General features: G+C 33.8%; 1 protein-coding gene across 3 annotated transcripts in view; it reads right to left on the bottom strand.

Annotated features, from left to right (window-relative positions):
• The window catches only part of LOC148673370 (E3 ubiquitin-protein ligase RNF180-like), a 45,373-nt gene that overhangs the window by 7,139 nt on the left and 23,526 nt on the right, over nucleotides 1-14,708 (bottom strand). For 2 of the 3 annotated variants that reach the window (XM_088629766.1, XM_088629767.1), the window contains 3 exons: nucleotides 11,690-11,918; nucleotides 6,953-7,078; nucleotides 908-3,184 (listed from right to left, as the gene is read on the bottom strand). In XM_088629766.1, coding sequence (XP_088485892.1) covers nucleotides 2,982-3,184; nucleotides 6,953-7,078; nucleotides 11,690-11,918 — 558 coding nt within the window. In that variant the 3' untranslated portion in view covers nucleotides 908-2,981. Of the gene's footprint in view, nucleotides 1-907; nucleotides 3,185-6,952; nucleotides 7,079-11,689; nucleotides 11,919-14,708 lie in introns of those variants that run through there. The other variant, XM_088629768.1, reaches the window with a different exon arrangement.

The raw sequence follows: 14,708 nt of genomic DNA, 5'->3' as shown, positions 1-14,708 counted from the left end.
TTATAGATTAATGTTAAAATTTCATATCAGAACTATGAAATAATATCTTACACTTTAGTAATATGACAAACGTGTTTAAGTACATTATGATTCGTGCTGATAAAAAACATGGCTACATGTATACTAACATGTACAATTTGTTTTTTGTAGACAGAAAGACTGTACTAATTTTTTGCAATGTATTGTACTTCTCATCAATATGTACAGTAAATAATATATAAACAAGACAGATTTGAGAAAATAATGCATGGAACTTCAGTTTTATTGGTCTGGTAAATGTCCTCCAGAGGCTTGGAAAGATTTTACTTATTTGCTGAGAAAAGGGAACATATCAGCTGCCAGTAGCAGCTCTTCATAATTAGTTTTGTTATGCTGTGACCGTAGAAATGCTGATGGAAAAATGGACCCAAATCATGGCCAGCTGTAATTTAATGGCAGAACTCACCATGTGTGACTGTTTTTGTTTCTTTTTTCGTATACAACTAGAACTTTTTACCAGATCTATATTTTTTGAAGATTTTACAAAAATACAAATCAGAAACGTACATTTAAACAAATATTCTGTATTTAAATACAATTCTACAACTCCTAAAATACAAGAAAAATATTTTTTTTCATTAATGTACTGAATGTTACTGTACATTCAGTCTCCTGATTTGCTTCAGTCTTTGTGTAAAGTAATGTAAACATATTGCACAGAACTACTGTACCACAACTCCTAAAACTAAAATATTGGCCAATCTGTGAACACCAATTGTAATGTGTTAAAAAGGTGCACCAGGTGAATTAAAATAGTATTTTATACAGTATATGTACAAGTTTATATAGTTTAATGGACAAAAAATTCCGTATGTAAATTCTATTTGTAAGATACATTAAATTATTATTGTATCTGTTATTTATTCAGAAGACTTATTGCTTTATTGCTTTATAACTTTATTGCTGTGCTGTTTTGAAAGCTCCTTGGTCTCAGTTGCTGAATGTTTACTCACAATTCACTAGCTGACTGAGGGACCTTAGAGAGACAGGTGTATTTATTGTTAAAATAATTCATTGGAACCATTATTATTGTACTCCGTCACAGGCCACTCAACTAATTTTGTGGCTTGTAAGGGTAATTTTGTTGACTTACATTAATTTAAGTTTGCCACAGCAAGTGTTTGAATATGTATGCAATTTATCAATTGTCAATATCAATTATCCTTAGCTTTGAACTGGTGGAGTAGGTTTTGTATGACTACAAGCTTTAAAGCAACAAAATGTGAAAACTGTGCAAGGGTGTGAATACTTTTACAACGCATTATATATTCTAAACTATTCTGAATTATATATTCTGAAATTACTCTGCAAATACTATTTACAAAACTGCAGTGCGCACTTATCCTAAATAAGCCTATATACAGTACACCCAATAGGTTTCAAGCTATTTTGTTAAGTCATGAAAAATAAAAATGCCAACATTTTTTATAGACTACATGCAATTAATATCCTCTCTGTAACATAATAATATATGTGTGGGTATTTTAAATAATTCAAATAAAGTTAAACTTGATATGGTGGCTGACTCACACCATCTTTAAACAAGATAATTATAAAAGGTCAACAGCTACCAAACACAGAAAATACACTCTTGTTATTTTGTCTTGGTGCTCACTACTTTTTAGATACCGGTCTAAGTTTTGAATACAGCAACACTGTTGTCTTCATATTTGTAAACTTTTCATGAAAAAAGAGGAACTGGGTAAGCACAATTGCACAGCAGCACTGATCACCTATACTGTACATCTATGAAAGCTTTCTCTTTTTTGGGCGGAGCGGTGGCTCTGTGGCTAAGGATCTGCGCCTGTGGCTGGAAGGTTGCCGGTTCAAATTCCGCAGCCGGCAGAGGAATCCTACTCTGTTGGGCTCCTGAGCAAGGTCCTTAACCCCAACTGCTCCAGGGGCGCCGTACAATGGCAGACCCTGTGCTCTGACCCCAGGCTCTCTCCCTGTCTGTGTGTCTCATGGAGAGCAAGCTGGGGTATGTGAAAAGATAATTCCTAATGCAAGAAACTGTAAAGGGTTAATAAATTGATTTTGTTATTATTATTATTATTATTATTATTATTATTATTATTATTATTATTATTATTATTACCTATTATCATCAACCCTGCTGATGTTTGAAATAAACAAGAGCAAATATGGACACTTTAAATTATGTTTCCTTCTTAGATCTGCATAAATTATCAATCTGTCACAGTGTACAGTACAGTATGAGCACTACTCTGTCAATATAGGAGAATTCTCAAAGTTTTTGTTTCAGTAGCTATAAAAACATTTTTATAATATAACAAAAAGTGTGCAAGCCACATAATCAGTTTAACCCTTTTTGTACTTCATATAAAGAAAAATCTAAAAACATAACACGGTTTCATCAGAAATGTCTCTTGCCCTCTTTACCCTGAATATTTAGAATTACTTCAAAAAGTAGGGAAAATGGAACAAGTTTCCCAGCCATGCTGTTGAAGCTCATACCCTGGATTCTTTTTAGAAAGTGGCTAAGATCCTTTGATCAATTAGTTATTAAAAAAAAAACAGGCTAGATTAGGCTAGGCCACATTACCTCATCTCATTTGTAACTGTTCTTATAACTAAGATTATCACAACTACAAACCAGAAGAGCTACAGATTTGAAGCATGAATTTTAATTTTAACTGCTTTACCATAGACCACAGAAACTAGTTGATTAAGTGTGTTTCTGTATTATCATTTTCATATCGAATAAATGAAAACTTTCTCATAATGCTGATTGTTCTGCTAGGAAATAATAACTCCTGCGCTACTAAATACTGCCCAAATGTCTTGCAAAATGATGAATGCAAATAAATGGTGATGATGTGTAATCCACCTTAAAAAACCTACATACTTTACCTAAAGACCATTACAGTTTATTCAGTCATATAAAATATGTATTTTTGTATAATCACTGATGTATAGTCTTAAAATGATGGGAAGAAAAAGTAGCAGAGTAAACAGAATATGATGAATCCAATCACCCAGTTGACAGAGTAGATGTAGATGATCACCATGTCCATGTCAAATCTCCACCCCCGAGAGTCATCTTCATAGTCCATAGTGTCCAACCTGTACCCACCATGTGGGAACTGTCTTCTGGCAATGGGAGTGGTTTGTCTTCGGAGCCCTGCAAGGAAACCAGGCCTTTAATACAAGCGGAACTGGAAACTACATAACACACTCGGTGAAAGCCATCCCATTAAAATAATTCAGAGACAGACTGTGTTGTTCCACTGCATTATTATACACAAAATAAAACAGGGGCTTACAGTATAGCATAGGGCAAAGTAAGACTGTATTAAATGCAGATGAAAACAGTAATTTAAATTTGTAAGACACTACATAAGTAAAACAGTCTTGTGTGAATGAGGTTCCTACTGCTGTGGAACCTCAGTCACTCTGCACACTAATTGGTTAGGTAGGCCAATAGTACCAGCTGGGTTGATCTGAACCTTGTTAGTCTTACAGCCCTTTGACTGAGAGCCTGTTTTACTAATTGGAAAGAAGGACTAAGGTATGAGTGTTTTATATATTTTTGCTGTTATTAGCACAAATGTAACAAACTGGGTCCCCTTGAAAGAATATAAGCAGAGCTTTGGGTCTAGATAACAATAGTTAAACATTTGTAGATTTAACAAAACTGCAAAAACACAATTATTCAATCAATTACTGTACATGGGCTCCCAAATTTCTTAGCCAGGAATAGTGGTTGAGCCCTGTGGTCCAAATGTTACAATTGATGTTGGGTTAAATAAAATTGCTAATTACTGTTGCGTTGTCCTCAGTTACATTACAGACAGGGAATGATGATTCAAACAATTTTGAATCAGCGTCAAGAAATAACACTATGACACTGAAAATAGCTTGGATTTGCAAAAAGAATCAGTAATGGTATTCAGTGATGATTCTGTTTGCTAAAGGAAGCACTTTCCAATGTCAGCATCTTGTCTGATGCTGCTGAATGCTCGTTTCATTATGTTTTTGTTAGCTGCGAGTCTTATAAAAAAACCTCTCTAGATACCACTGTCATCTTTTATTAAAAAAAGTAATAAATACCTCTCATCTGAAAGAAAGCTCTTGATAATGACATATTTACTATTTTAAAAAGAGTTTGGAACTACTACTAATTGTAGCAATAATATGCGCGTCTGTAGCTAAATCATGTCAATGTATGTTGGTCTGAACTCACTCAAAACACATGAAATGTTTATAGAGGAAATGTTTATAGAGCCACCGCTCCGCCCAAAGTCATCAAGACTAGTCATCACCTGTTAATTATTAAGGGCAATTAGCCCTGTGAGCTTCCAATCTTTCTGTCCTGTCTCTCCATCTCCACTCACTGACATACTGTACAACATGCAAGGAAAAGAGGATGACTGCTACAGTATTTCAATAATAAAACTCAAGCAAAGAGCCTTGCAAAATTTATTCAATCAACAGCTGCACATACTTTAAATCCTAGCGCTGGCTTGCTTTTCACATCACTAAAACAACTTTCAGCTAAGACTGAAAGGGTTAAACCGTTATCACACAGTGGAAATTATTCCAGACAATGGACACATTAGAAAATACACAACCAAGGCAATGTGGAACTAAGACTTAAGCTGCACACAACGTAAAGGCAGATTACTGTAAGTAGTCAGATATCTGTGTAAAGTTAATTAAATTTTGAAAAATTATACCTATCAAAGCATATATAGTATAAAGAAAGTACGTTTTTGAAGCCTTTTATAGCATTTGACAATATTAAAATGTTTTTAAGGGGTTCAGAAATAGCTGTGCTTATGTGCATACACTCCTATATACACATACAAACACTGCATTTACTGTAGATATATTACCATTTATGAGAATTAATGCTGATGTAAATGTACCTTTTCAAACACATAATTCAGGCTTGGGTGTATGTATACTGAAGCTCTAATCCAAATGCCAAAATGAAAAATGCTGAAAGGTTTACAGGCTAATGGTATCATGTTAATCGAAAGAGTAAAACCATTAGTGGCTTTGTGCAGATCCATGATAAGAACTGATTTTGATTAGCTTGCCAAGTAGGTATTTCTCCAGTTGAATGATCACCATTGCCCTGGAGGAAAGATTTCTGCAGATTGTTAAAAATACAGTGTAGCCACAGATCCATGAAGAAATGATTAGACACAAAATCAAATGATAGCCTCTTAATTTCTTGTAATGCTTTCATATTCTAAATGAGTGCAAGGGAAAACACAAAACAAGGGCAAAACATAACGTAAACACACATCGTAAAAGCATTTGTGGAAATGTTGTATTTTGTAACGCAAAAAAAGAGCATTACCTGAAAATCACAATACAAAGACAGGATGTTAATTTTTTAATTATATTATGGAGGAACTTGAATAATTTCATGTTTCTTGTCAATGCTTTAAATAGTACACAAACGTAGAAGGGAAAGATAACACAACACAGAGCCTCATACACAAAGAAGAAACAATAGAGCAAGAAAAAAGTTGATTCTGGAGCTACTCCTAGACCTATTTCTTGAACATACTTATAACCAATAACTACCTGATCTTTTGCATCATCTTTTAAAATGGAGACTGTAAATACAAAATCCTGAAATATGGCATTATCAAAATTTCAATCTGATCAAAAATTTGCACTGGCATCAAAACTATGATGACAAGATCAAGTTCACTTGTATGTATTTATTTGGTTTATTCTGTTAATTGTTGATTTCTTTAACAGGAAGGAATATTAATAAGAGCTACAGTACATGGTCATAGATCATGTAAAAGGAAGAGTACTGGTGCAAAAAATAATGTAAGATACTTTACTTTACAAACAAATTATACTTGACTATAGTAACCACAAAGTGTTTTTCCACGATGAAGCAGAAATACACTTATGCCTTGCTCTATGAAGTAAAAGGGAGCTTGTTCTACTTGTTCAATCCTTTGATCTCCAGGTCTTTTGTTTTTTCAAAGCAAAGGGGAAAAGAATAATTAAGTATAAATTCTTTATGCTTTGACTCCCATGCAACATTCATTATATTTTTTGTTCTGCCTTAGAACATTTATTCAGAAACATTTTATATATTCAAAAAGTCCAATATAAATTAACTACTGTACAACTAACAAAAATGAACATCTGTTTTCTTTAGGGCAAAAATGACACATTATACTTAAGCAACTTCTTTATTTGGATTTTTAGAAGAACCAGAACATAAGCAGACATTTGGTGGGTACTGCTATCTTTACTTGTATTGTTAAAAAAAAACTATTAATGACTAAGAATTAGTAGATGATTTTTTTTTTCAAAATAATCTGATTAAAGGCTTTGAAGAGATTTAACTCTGAATAGAAATTCCAAATGTATAAAGAACAAAATGTTAATTCCACACTGAAAAGTAGTGGATTTAACCTACCTTTATATAAAAATTCTGGTAATTCATATTTATACATTCTCTATTCTAAAATTGAAAAAAAAGCAAACATACAGTATCATATCATGTTCTTTTTCTCAGGTGTATAATGTTTGTTTTCCCTGATTTACAAACATTACGTTTTGTAATCAAAGTTCTTACAACCTAAAGAAAAACTTCACATAACACAAAATGGTATGATATCGACTTTTTAAGCTACAAACTACTTGTTGGAAATGTAAATTAAAGTAAGCAATATTTTCTAAAGGAGACAGTAGGTCACTAAAAGTAGGTAGGTCAGTAGGTCACTCTTTTATAACTCTATATTCAGGATCAGTAAACTACTTATTCTGATAAGTCCCAGGATTTATGGTATAAGCATTAAAAATACAAATGTCACTATGTTGCATGGAAAATACTTTGGAAAAGATCTATCATTTCAGGACAACACAAATGTGAAAACCATTTGAAGCAATAAGAAAATTGAGTATCTACCTCCAAAGATGCGGAACAATTTTCTGCAGCTGGGAAGAGGCCACTTTGCACAACTTGCTTTCTGGAAGTTCTGTTTCCGGGACAAATATTCTTTGGGGAAGAAGGTCTTTGTAGTGTGGTTCAGTTCTGTAATGAAAAGTAAACATTCTCAATCGCAGTAAGATATTAAAGATGAGAAAAAAGCTAAGCTTAACATATGTAAATAATGTGTGAATTGCTCAGAAATATGTATAATAAAACACCTTATATTCCACTGGATAATGACTGACTGTAACAAACCAGGTTAATGTTGGTGGACAACTGGTTTTGCACTCTTCTTAACCAAAGCCAGACTGGAATAGTCAAATTTCAAAATCAATTCCACAGTAGGTTAACTAGGGACACTGTGTTGAAGGAGGCCCATTATGGTTAAATTAATCTGGCTGATCTAAAGTCTTCCATTAATTAAATTTCCTAATGTGATTCTACCTATTTAGAGACCCACATACTTAACTCTTGCTTGGGTATACCTTACTAGGTGAAGAATGGTGCTATGGTTACGTAAAGAACTGAAGATGAAGAAGATCTTAAGGGAAGTGGATTCAGGCTAATGTGGCACAACAAGACGGAAATCAAAGTGAATAAGTTACTATTAGGGGAACAAGTGAAAAGCATTTTTCTGTGATCTACAACAATCTTATGCTAGCGTGATTTCCTGAGGCATAGTGGTAGGGCAGGCTGTTTAAGCAATATGAAACACACAAAATGCTGTGTTTCATTTTTCTTTTACTTTAAATTAACCTTTACTTGTGCCTGAGAAGCCAATATATGCTAATACAACTCCCATTTGAATTTCCTCCAGACAATGTTAGGACGACAACATTGAAGATGTTAGCAGACCCTTAAGACTCCAACATTATACTTACAGTAGTTACTATAGCTACATCCAACTTTGAAGGTGCACAAGATGAACGGTGCCCCCTAACCTTCAAGCACGTGGTGTCACAAAACCGATAGTAATTAAAGACTTAAATGTGGAAGACCATCTAAGGAAAGTTGCTCAGAAAAGCTACACGGTAGCAGTAAAAAATACCCTAATCATTTCGAAGACATAATAGGAAGGGTGTGTGTTGCCATGATTTTTTGATGGGCAATAATTCAATGTCAATGTCCATGCAAAACCCCTGAGTCCTGGGTGCACAGAGAAACTTAGACTGGAAGGAACTACACTTTCGAAAACTGTTAAAGTATGCCACTTTGGGAAAGGACTATAAAACTGGCTCTCAAAGCTAATATAAAATACAATGGACACTTATCTTTCTTTCTGCTGGAAATCAGATAAGACCGTCTTTGCTTTTGGATGTATTTATTTTTAATTAACAATTGCTTATTTTGTTTTGAAAACTGCTGGAAGCGTGATAACTGTACTGACTTAGAAATGGAAAGAGGAATTTTGACAAATTCTGTTTTTGGACAGAAAACATTGCACCTTTGAAGTCAACATTAAAGACTGTTCTAATTAGCTCCACTCTTTTCTGTTTTTGTACTGTGTCTCCATCTATCTAAAGAACCAAATTCTGCTTTCCTCCATTGGAAAATTCCCTCTATCACTATACATAAAATATGTGTATACATACTTACAGTGTGTAAATATACACAGTACTTTTTACAGTAGCATCACATTAATGTGAAATATTAAAATAAATGGTACATTTTTAAATGTTAGCATTTTTGTTTACTGTCCAAAGACAAATTCAGATATAGCTGCAGCATAACCAAGCAGGGCCCTAGTTTTATCATTGGCTGCAAATCTGAGCAATTTTCTAAACCTAGGGCCTTTGACCTTGGAAAAGCTCATGAAAAGCAGTGCATAAGACACTAATCTTGAAACTCCCAATCAAACTATTGTCAACTACACTTAATGGATATGAGTCTCCTTGAGTCTGGAACTCATTTTCTCTGAAACACAGCATCGGGGCCTACTCTAACAAAGATAAAGCAGTAGAGGGACACTTCACCTAATCCTCAGACACTTTGCATTTTAACAGCCTAGTCAATTTTCTTTTCCCCATGAAAGCAAACTTGCATTGAAAGCAATGCTGCATTCATTCTAATATGCCGGATTGCAGTTTATGATTTAATTTATGTTTCTAATATTAACGTTATTTACCAATCTTTAAAAAAAAAAAACCCAAAGAGTTTATTTGCACATCAGAACTTCTGATTAAACACACTTTTTACATTATATTTTTAATAAATCTGCCAATACTGTAATTCTGAAATAATTCTGAAAGAAAACCGTGAAACATAGTGATTCTCTAGGACCACGTTTACAGACGCCTGAGCTAACACCTACATTTCAACTGTCTGTTAAAACATATATTTAATAAAATTACACTTTAAAATTATTTATATATAATATAAAATGTATTATATAATTCTATATGTGGACAAACGCATTCACTATGAATCTGTCCTAATTCAGTTACTTGTCTAGTCTAACACTGTTCCTGGAAGGCTGGTGAGTTTGTAGGTTTTCATTCCAGCTCAGCCCTTAAAATAAATCACCTAAATGCTGGATTAATTGGATTGATTTTACAGCTTCTCCCTCCTCTTCAAGGTGATGCTGCTTTAAAGAGACCTAGAACACACACCAGCCCCCCAGGACCAGGACTGGACAGCCCTATATTACAGCATGTAAACGCTTTCTGTAAATTGGCCACCTCCTGTCCTTCTTCCCCATTCCAAGCAGCTTTGAATAAATTCTAATTGTTGAGTTTCCTGGGAGCTACATATTTTTTTTTTGAGATCCACATGTAACATTTCCCTCGGACTGAGGTCAGTCCAGTACTTTGATCCTTCTTCTCTTTACAAAATTCTTTGGTAATTGTTAATTTGGCTGTGTTTCATACCACTGTCATGATGAATTATGAAGTTACTTCCAGTGTATTGGTGGTTTACTGCCTCTGAAATTGCTTTAATCATATAAGGTTTCCATTCCCTGAAAAGCTAAAGCACATCCACACTATGATAGAACAGCCACCATACTTGATAGCACCGTTGGGATAATGATCTTCCTTTCATCTCTCATATGAACCTTTTTACTTATTTCTGGAAAGAAAATGCTGACTCGCCATACTACCAGACATGGTCAGAAGTAATCTGACTTGTTTTTTATATATTGGACATATTATCAGTTAAGACAGTATATCCACTGATACAATTTTGTCAAGTATCATTCTATTGTTCCATGACCTGATTCTGCCCACTTGTTCTAGGTCTTTGGTAAAGCCTGTGGCTGTTTGCTACAGCAAATAAAATAACAGAAATAACTGAACGGTTGAACTAGGGGTTTGACTGATAAAAGTACTTTTTCTATTCCTTTTTTTCCTTTCTCAGTACAATTTTAGGCACAAATGATGTGCTCTTGTTCTACATGTACTGAACAACTGCAGTCTCATACTCACATTAACCTTTATCACCCCTAAAAAGTGTTACTAGAAAAAAATTATATGCTTCTTATAATAAATACATATTGGAAAAAATATGAAGGAACATATCTTTAAATACAAAACCAGAAAGTAGAGCTAACAAAAATTAAAGCACAACTTAAGGTTATCAGCACAATTCCCCCCAAAACATATAAATACAGGATACAAAATAGAAGGTTTAATTATAAGTGTGGTGCTTTAATGGACCTCAACATTTTTATTCCTATTTTCAAGGAAATTAAACTCTGTTTAAATGAGTTGCATGTACCCTTTTCACATACTTCGAAGCAACTGCTACTTATGAAGTGATACTTATGCACAGGAAGTGCATATAGATGAGGGTTTTGATTATTTTTCCCAAACGTTTGTTTAATAAAATCCATAGAACACAGGAGTTTCCTCTGCTCAGGACCTAACTATTCATTTTTGTCCGGAGGTAATCCCTAAAGTACTGAAATGTTAAAGAAGAGGGTTATTTGTGTCAAAGATTTTCCACACATTTAAAAGATTAAAGCAGCAGGCAATGTACAGTAAATAGTGTTAACATATTTACTCATATGTAATGTCAGCTTCTGAAACTGCAGTATTTATGTTAAAACATATTTAGAATGTCACTTTTTAAAGAACAGTTAAATTAATATTGCAACATTGTTTTTTAAAAGTTTATGCAAATGGGCATGTTCAACTGCAATTACTGTCACATTAATGCTACACATTTCACTTAATATCATTCCCTAAACAATAAAATATTTAAAAATGCAACCCTTTTTATAAGCCACTATGTCTCTTCATGGTTGAAAAAAATGAAAAATTAGATAATCAAATAAAATATGGAATAAAATTTAATATCTATAAATATATATAATATATTCTTATAAAATAAGAAAACATTAAGAAAATTAATGCATATTATTTGTTGGGTACTTTAGCAACAAAGAAGAATTTTCATGATCTTGAACATTTAGGAACTGTTACAATGATTCTGAACTTTACAAGGAGAGTGAACTTTATCTCCTTTCAAGTGTGCACTTTCGGCCAGTTTATTGTTACCATCTCCCTTGGGTCCACTTAAAAAGTAATGCGATGCTAAAAATCACATTAACAGGTTGTGCCTCTGGGGTGGCAGACTTTAAAAAGCAACGTGATTGAAGATCATCCCAATTTTATCTAAGTGACTTTGTCATGCACCATAAATCAGAATACGCTTGCTGTTCAGTACGCATTTCCCCCAAATCTTTTATCTTAAAGACATCCTGTCCCGTCATACCTTTTTGGAAAAAGACGTGTGTGATTACAGTCCTGCAGAGGGGACACGGTGTGTTGCCAGGGTTGTTCTTGGCCAGGGTGCGGAGACAGGGCTCACAGAAGATATGGTGACACGGGTAGCACATGTAGGGGCTGAAGTAGACATCCAGGCAGACAGCACAGATGTACCCATCCTTGTCACCTTTGTGACTGTCTTCATCATCGCTGCTGGACAGATTCCAAGTTGAGCTCTGCAAGAGAAACACTCTATGAACTTTAACCACTAATGCTGCATCTGCTCATTCAATGCATACAGAAAATAGGAAATCTAAATTTCTTATTGCTGAAAACTAGTCCCAACATGAGCTACATAAAGCTACATCAACAGGATATTTTCAGGACAAATATATTTTCAATAATCAGCTATAATCTTAGTGCTCATCTTCAATAACAATAAAAGGTGCTCTTCCTAATGCAGTGATCTGAAGCAAAACAAACACATTAACTATGTGTTTTGCTTATTGTGCTTCTTTTTTATAAAAAGCAGTCTTTTATTGTATTTATATATATGCAATAAATCTCTCCAAACCTATCTTGGAGCACAGGTTGTGAAGCAGAGATTGCTGTATTGTAGTCTGAGTTGCTGTTATGCACCCCCATACAATTAGTACATTAAATTTGGAGAGAGATCCATTTTCATGTTTGAAGCTCAATCGGCTTATTTGCAACTCTGAACTAAAAGTCGAAAAAACAGATGAGTGAAATGGAAATTATAGAGGCCTAGTGTATGGAAAGAGTTCCAAGCTCACTTTGGCCACACCAACCATGATGCAAGATCTTTTTCAGTTCTGATTCATCTGTTTTCCTTTAAACTACCCTTTACTTCAAAAAACATGACTCAAGCCTGAATGTCTAATAAATGTATGGTAGTATCAAACATGAGAAGTCTGAAATTCATAAGACTGCACTGAAAACAGAAAACTTTCTAAGCCAGAAAGCTCCTTTCACCATTGCCAGATCTTTCTATCTTTGCTCCTGATGACAAAATTCCAAGAAATGGAAACCTAAACATTTAACTTTTATGTTGTCACAGATATACTGAGCTATGCACTGAGAACAGGTGGATCAAAGCACATCTTTTAAAGTAGAACATCATAAAAAATCACTGCTACAGCATGAAAGTTATTAAAACGTCACAAGCTTTGATCTGAGGCCTTTACTGTAGTTCTGTGGGTGCAAAGGGCATTGACATCTGACCCTAATGGAACTTATGAACCATGATGAGATATTGGACAAAACATGGTTCGCTTATTTGTGACAAAATATTTTTGTTTTGAGTAAGTATAAGACAAGGATTTATAGGATATTATGAAATGTAAGTTAAAAAATTCCTCAGACTCCTTATCAAGCTGCACAGGACAGAAAAATAAGTTTTATGTTGTCTTATGCTTTGCATTTTGAAATCAGTTTAAATAATAAACTTTATTTTATATAGCACCTTTAAAGGTGGCTTTTCAAACCTTTAAGATAAGTGCTTAGTTTTAACATGTCGATTGTTGAATATTTCAGTATGAAATTGGCTTTTAAATAGGTGTATTGGGTTTTTACTTCCATAAAATACAGTACAAAGTTTTTTTTTATTTTCACATGTTTTAATCCACTCCAAGTTTGTTACACCTGCATACAACCTTGATAATAACAAATTAACCAACTTGGTATAGTTAGTTAAAATTTAAATACCATGGACTAGGCGAAGAGGTAAAGGCATTTAAAACACTACTGTACATTCCAAATACATAAAGGTCACAATAAAATTGAATATATTTTTACCCAGATCATTCTAAATTGATATACTGTAGATTTAGAGCTGAGCTCCTTGAAATGATGTCTCCAATGATAAGCAAACAGCCTCAAGCTCATTAAACAACCTTCTACCTAAGAGAAAAAAATAGTTGTTCTCAGTGTACTACAACATCTGTGATGGAGAACAGCTTTTTCTGCGATTCTGTTACAAGAGAGAGCTAACTTCTACTGAGGAGACATAAACCATTTACTTTTTTTAAAAAAGATGCTATTATATTTTGGTTAGGAGCCATGTGATTTGGGGGTACTTAAAATTATAAAATACTCACTTTTCCCTTTTCACTTTTCATATTGGTGTTTGAAACATTACTAATAGAATAACTGCTGAATAAGACCAACAGGAATTTTTCATATTGAAAAGAAAACATCAAAACATTTTTATATATGTTGTAATGCAGAGTGCTACCAATGCAAAGTGTTGAAGTTTGAACAGTGTGGTTGTGAAATACTTCAAATCTATGTACTGTATATACATCTATGTCTAATCTATATCAGACAAAACTGTTATAGCATTATCCATGTTATGTTGCATATTCCTCAATGGAAATATTGTACACATATGAAAAGGTTGAAATGCTGAACATGCACAGAAACCTAGAAGTCCTTCCACAATCAAATGTATGTTTGGGAACATTGGCAACATCGGGGCTAACAGAAGAAATAAGAACAGTTAGGAAAGATACATTTAGGACACTGTGAGATCTGGACTACCTGTCTAAACTAGGTGATAAACCCATTGAAACGTTTCTGAATATAATTCAGCAGATTTCTTAAATAACCAAAGGTTTAGTATGCATAGCCAATTTTGTAGTATCAACTGTAGTAAGTGTTGTGTTTCATATTATATTATAAGACTAAGTTTTCAATCATTGATTTTCTGTATAAACGTATTTGAGGTCAATAAATCTGCAGTGATACTGGAAGTACAGTAGTTTAAGAATCTAGCTATGATCATTTAACTCCACTAATCATGATTCACCTAATATAGAAAAAACTAAGACAAATAAATCACCTCAAAATTGATTTTTTTCCCATCAATTCTGTGAATTAAAAAGGTGCATTCTGTAACACACATAAAGAAGACACAGACTGTACTGTGCAAGACTGGAGTCAAGAGCTGGACTGTTTCTGGACCACATCAGGAAAATATGAGAAATTTAGAATGTTTTCAACCAAGT

Source organism: Lepisosteus platostomus, chromosome 4, assembly GCF_059453375.1.
Source record: "Lepisosteus platostomus isolate fLepPlt1 chromosome 4, fLepPlt1.hap1, whole genome shotgun sequence".
NCBI classification, from domain to species: domain Eukaryota; kingdom Metazoa; phylum Chordata; class Actinopteri; order Semionotiformes; family Lepisosteidae; genus Lepisosteus; species Lepisosteus platostomus.
This window is presented reverse-complemented; position numbering and strand designations above follow the sequence as displayed.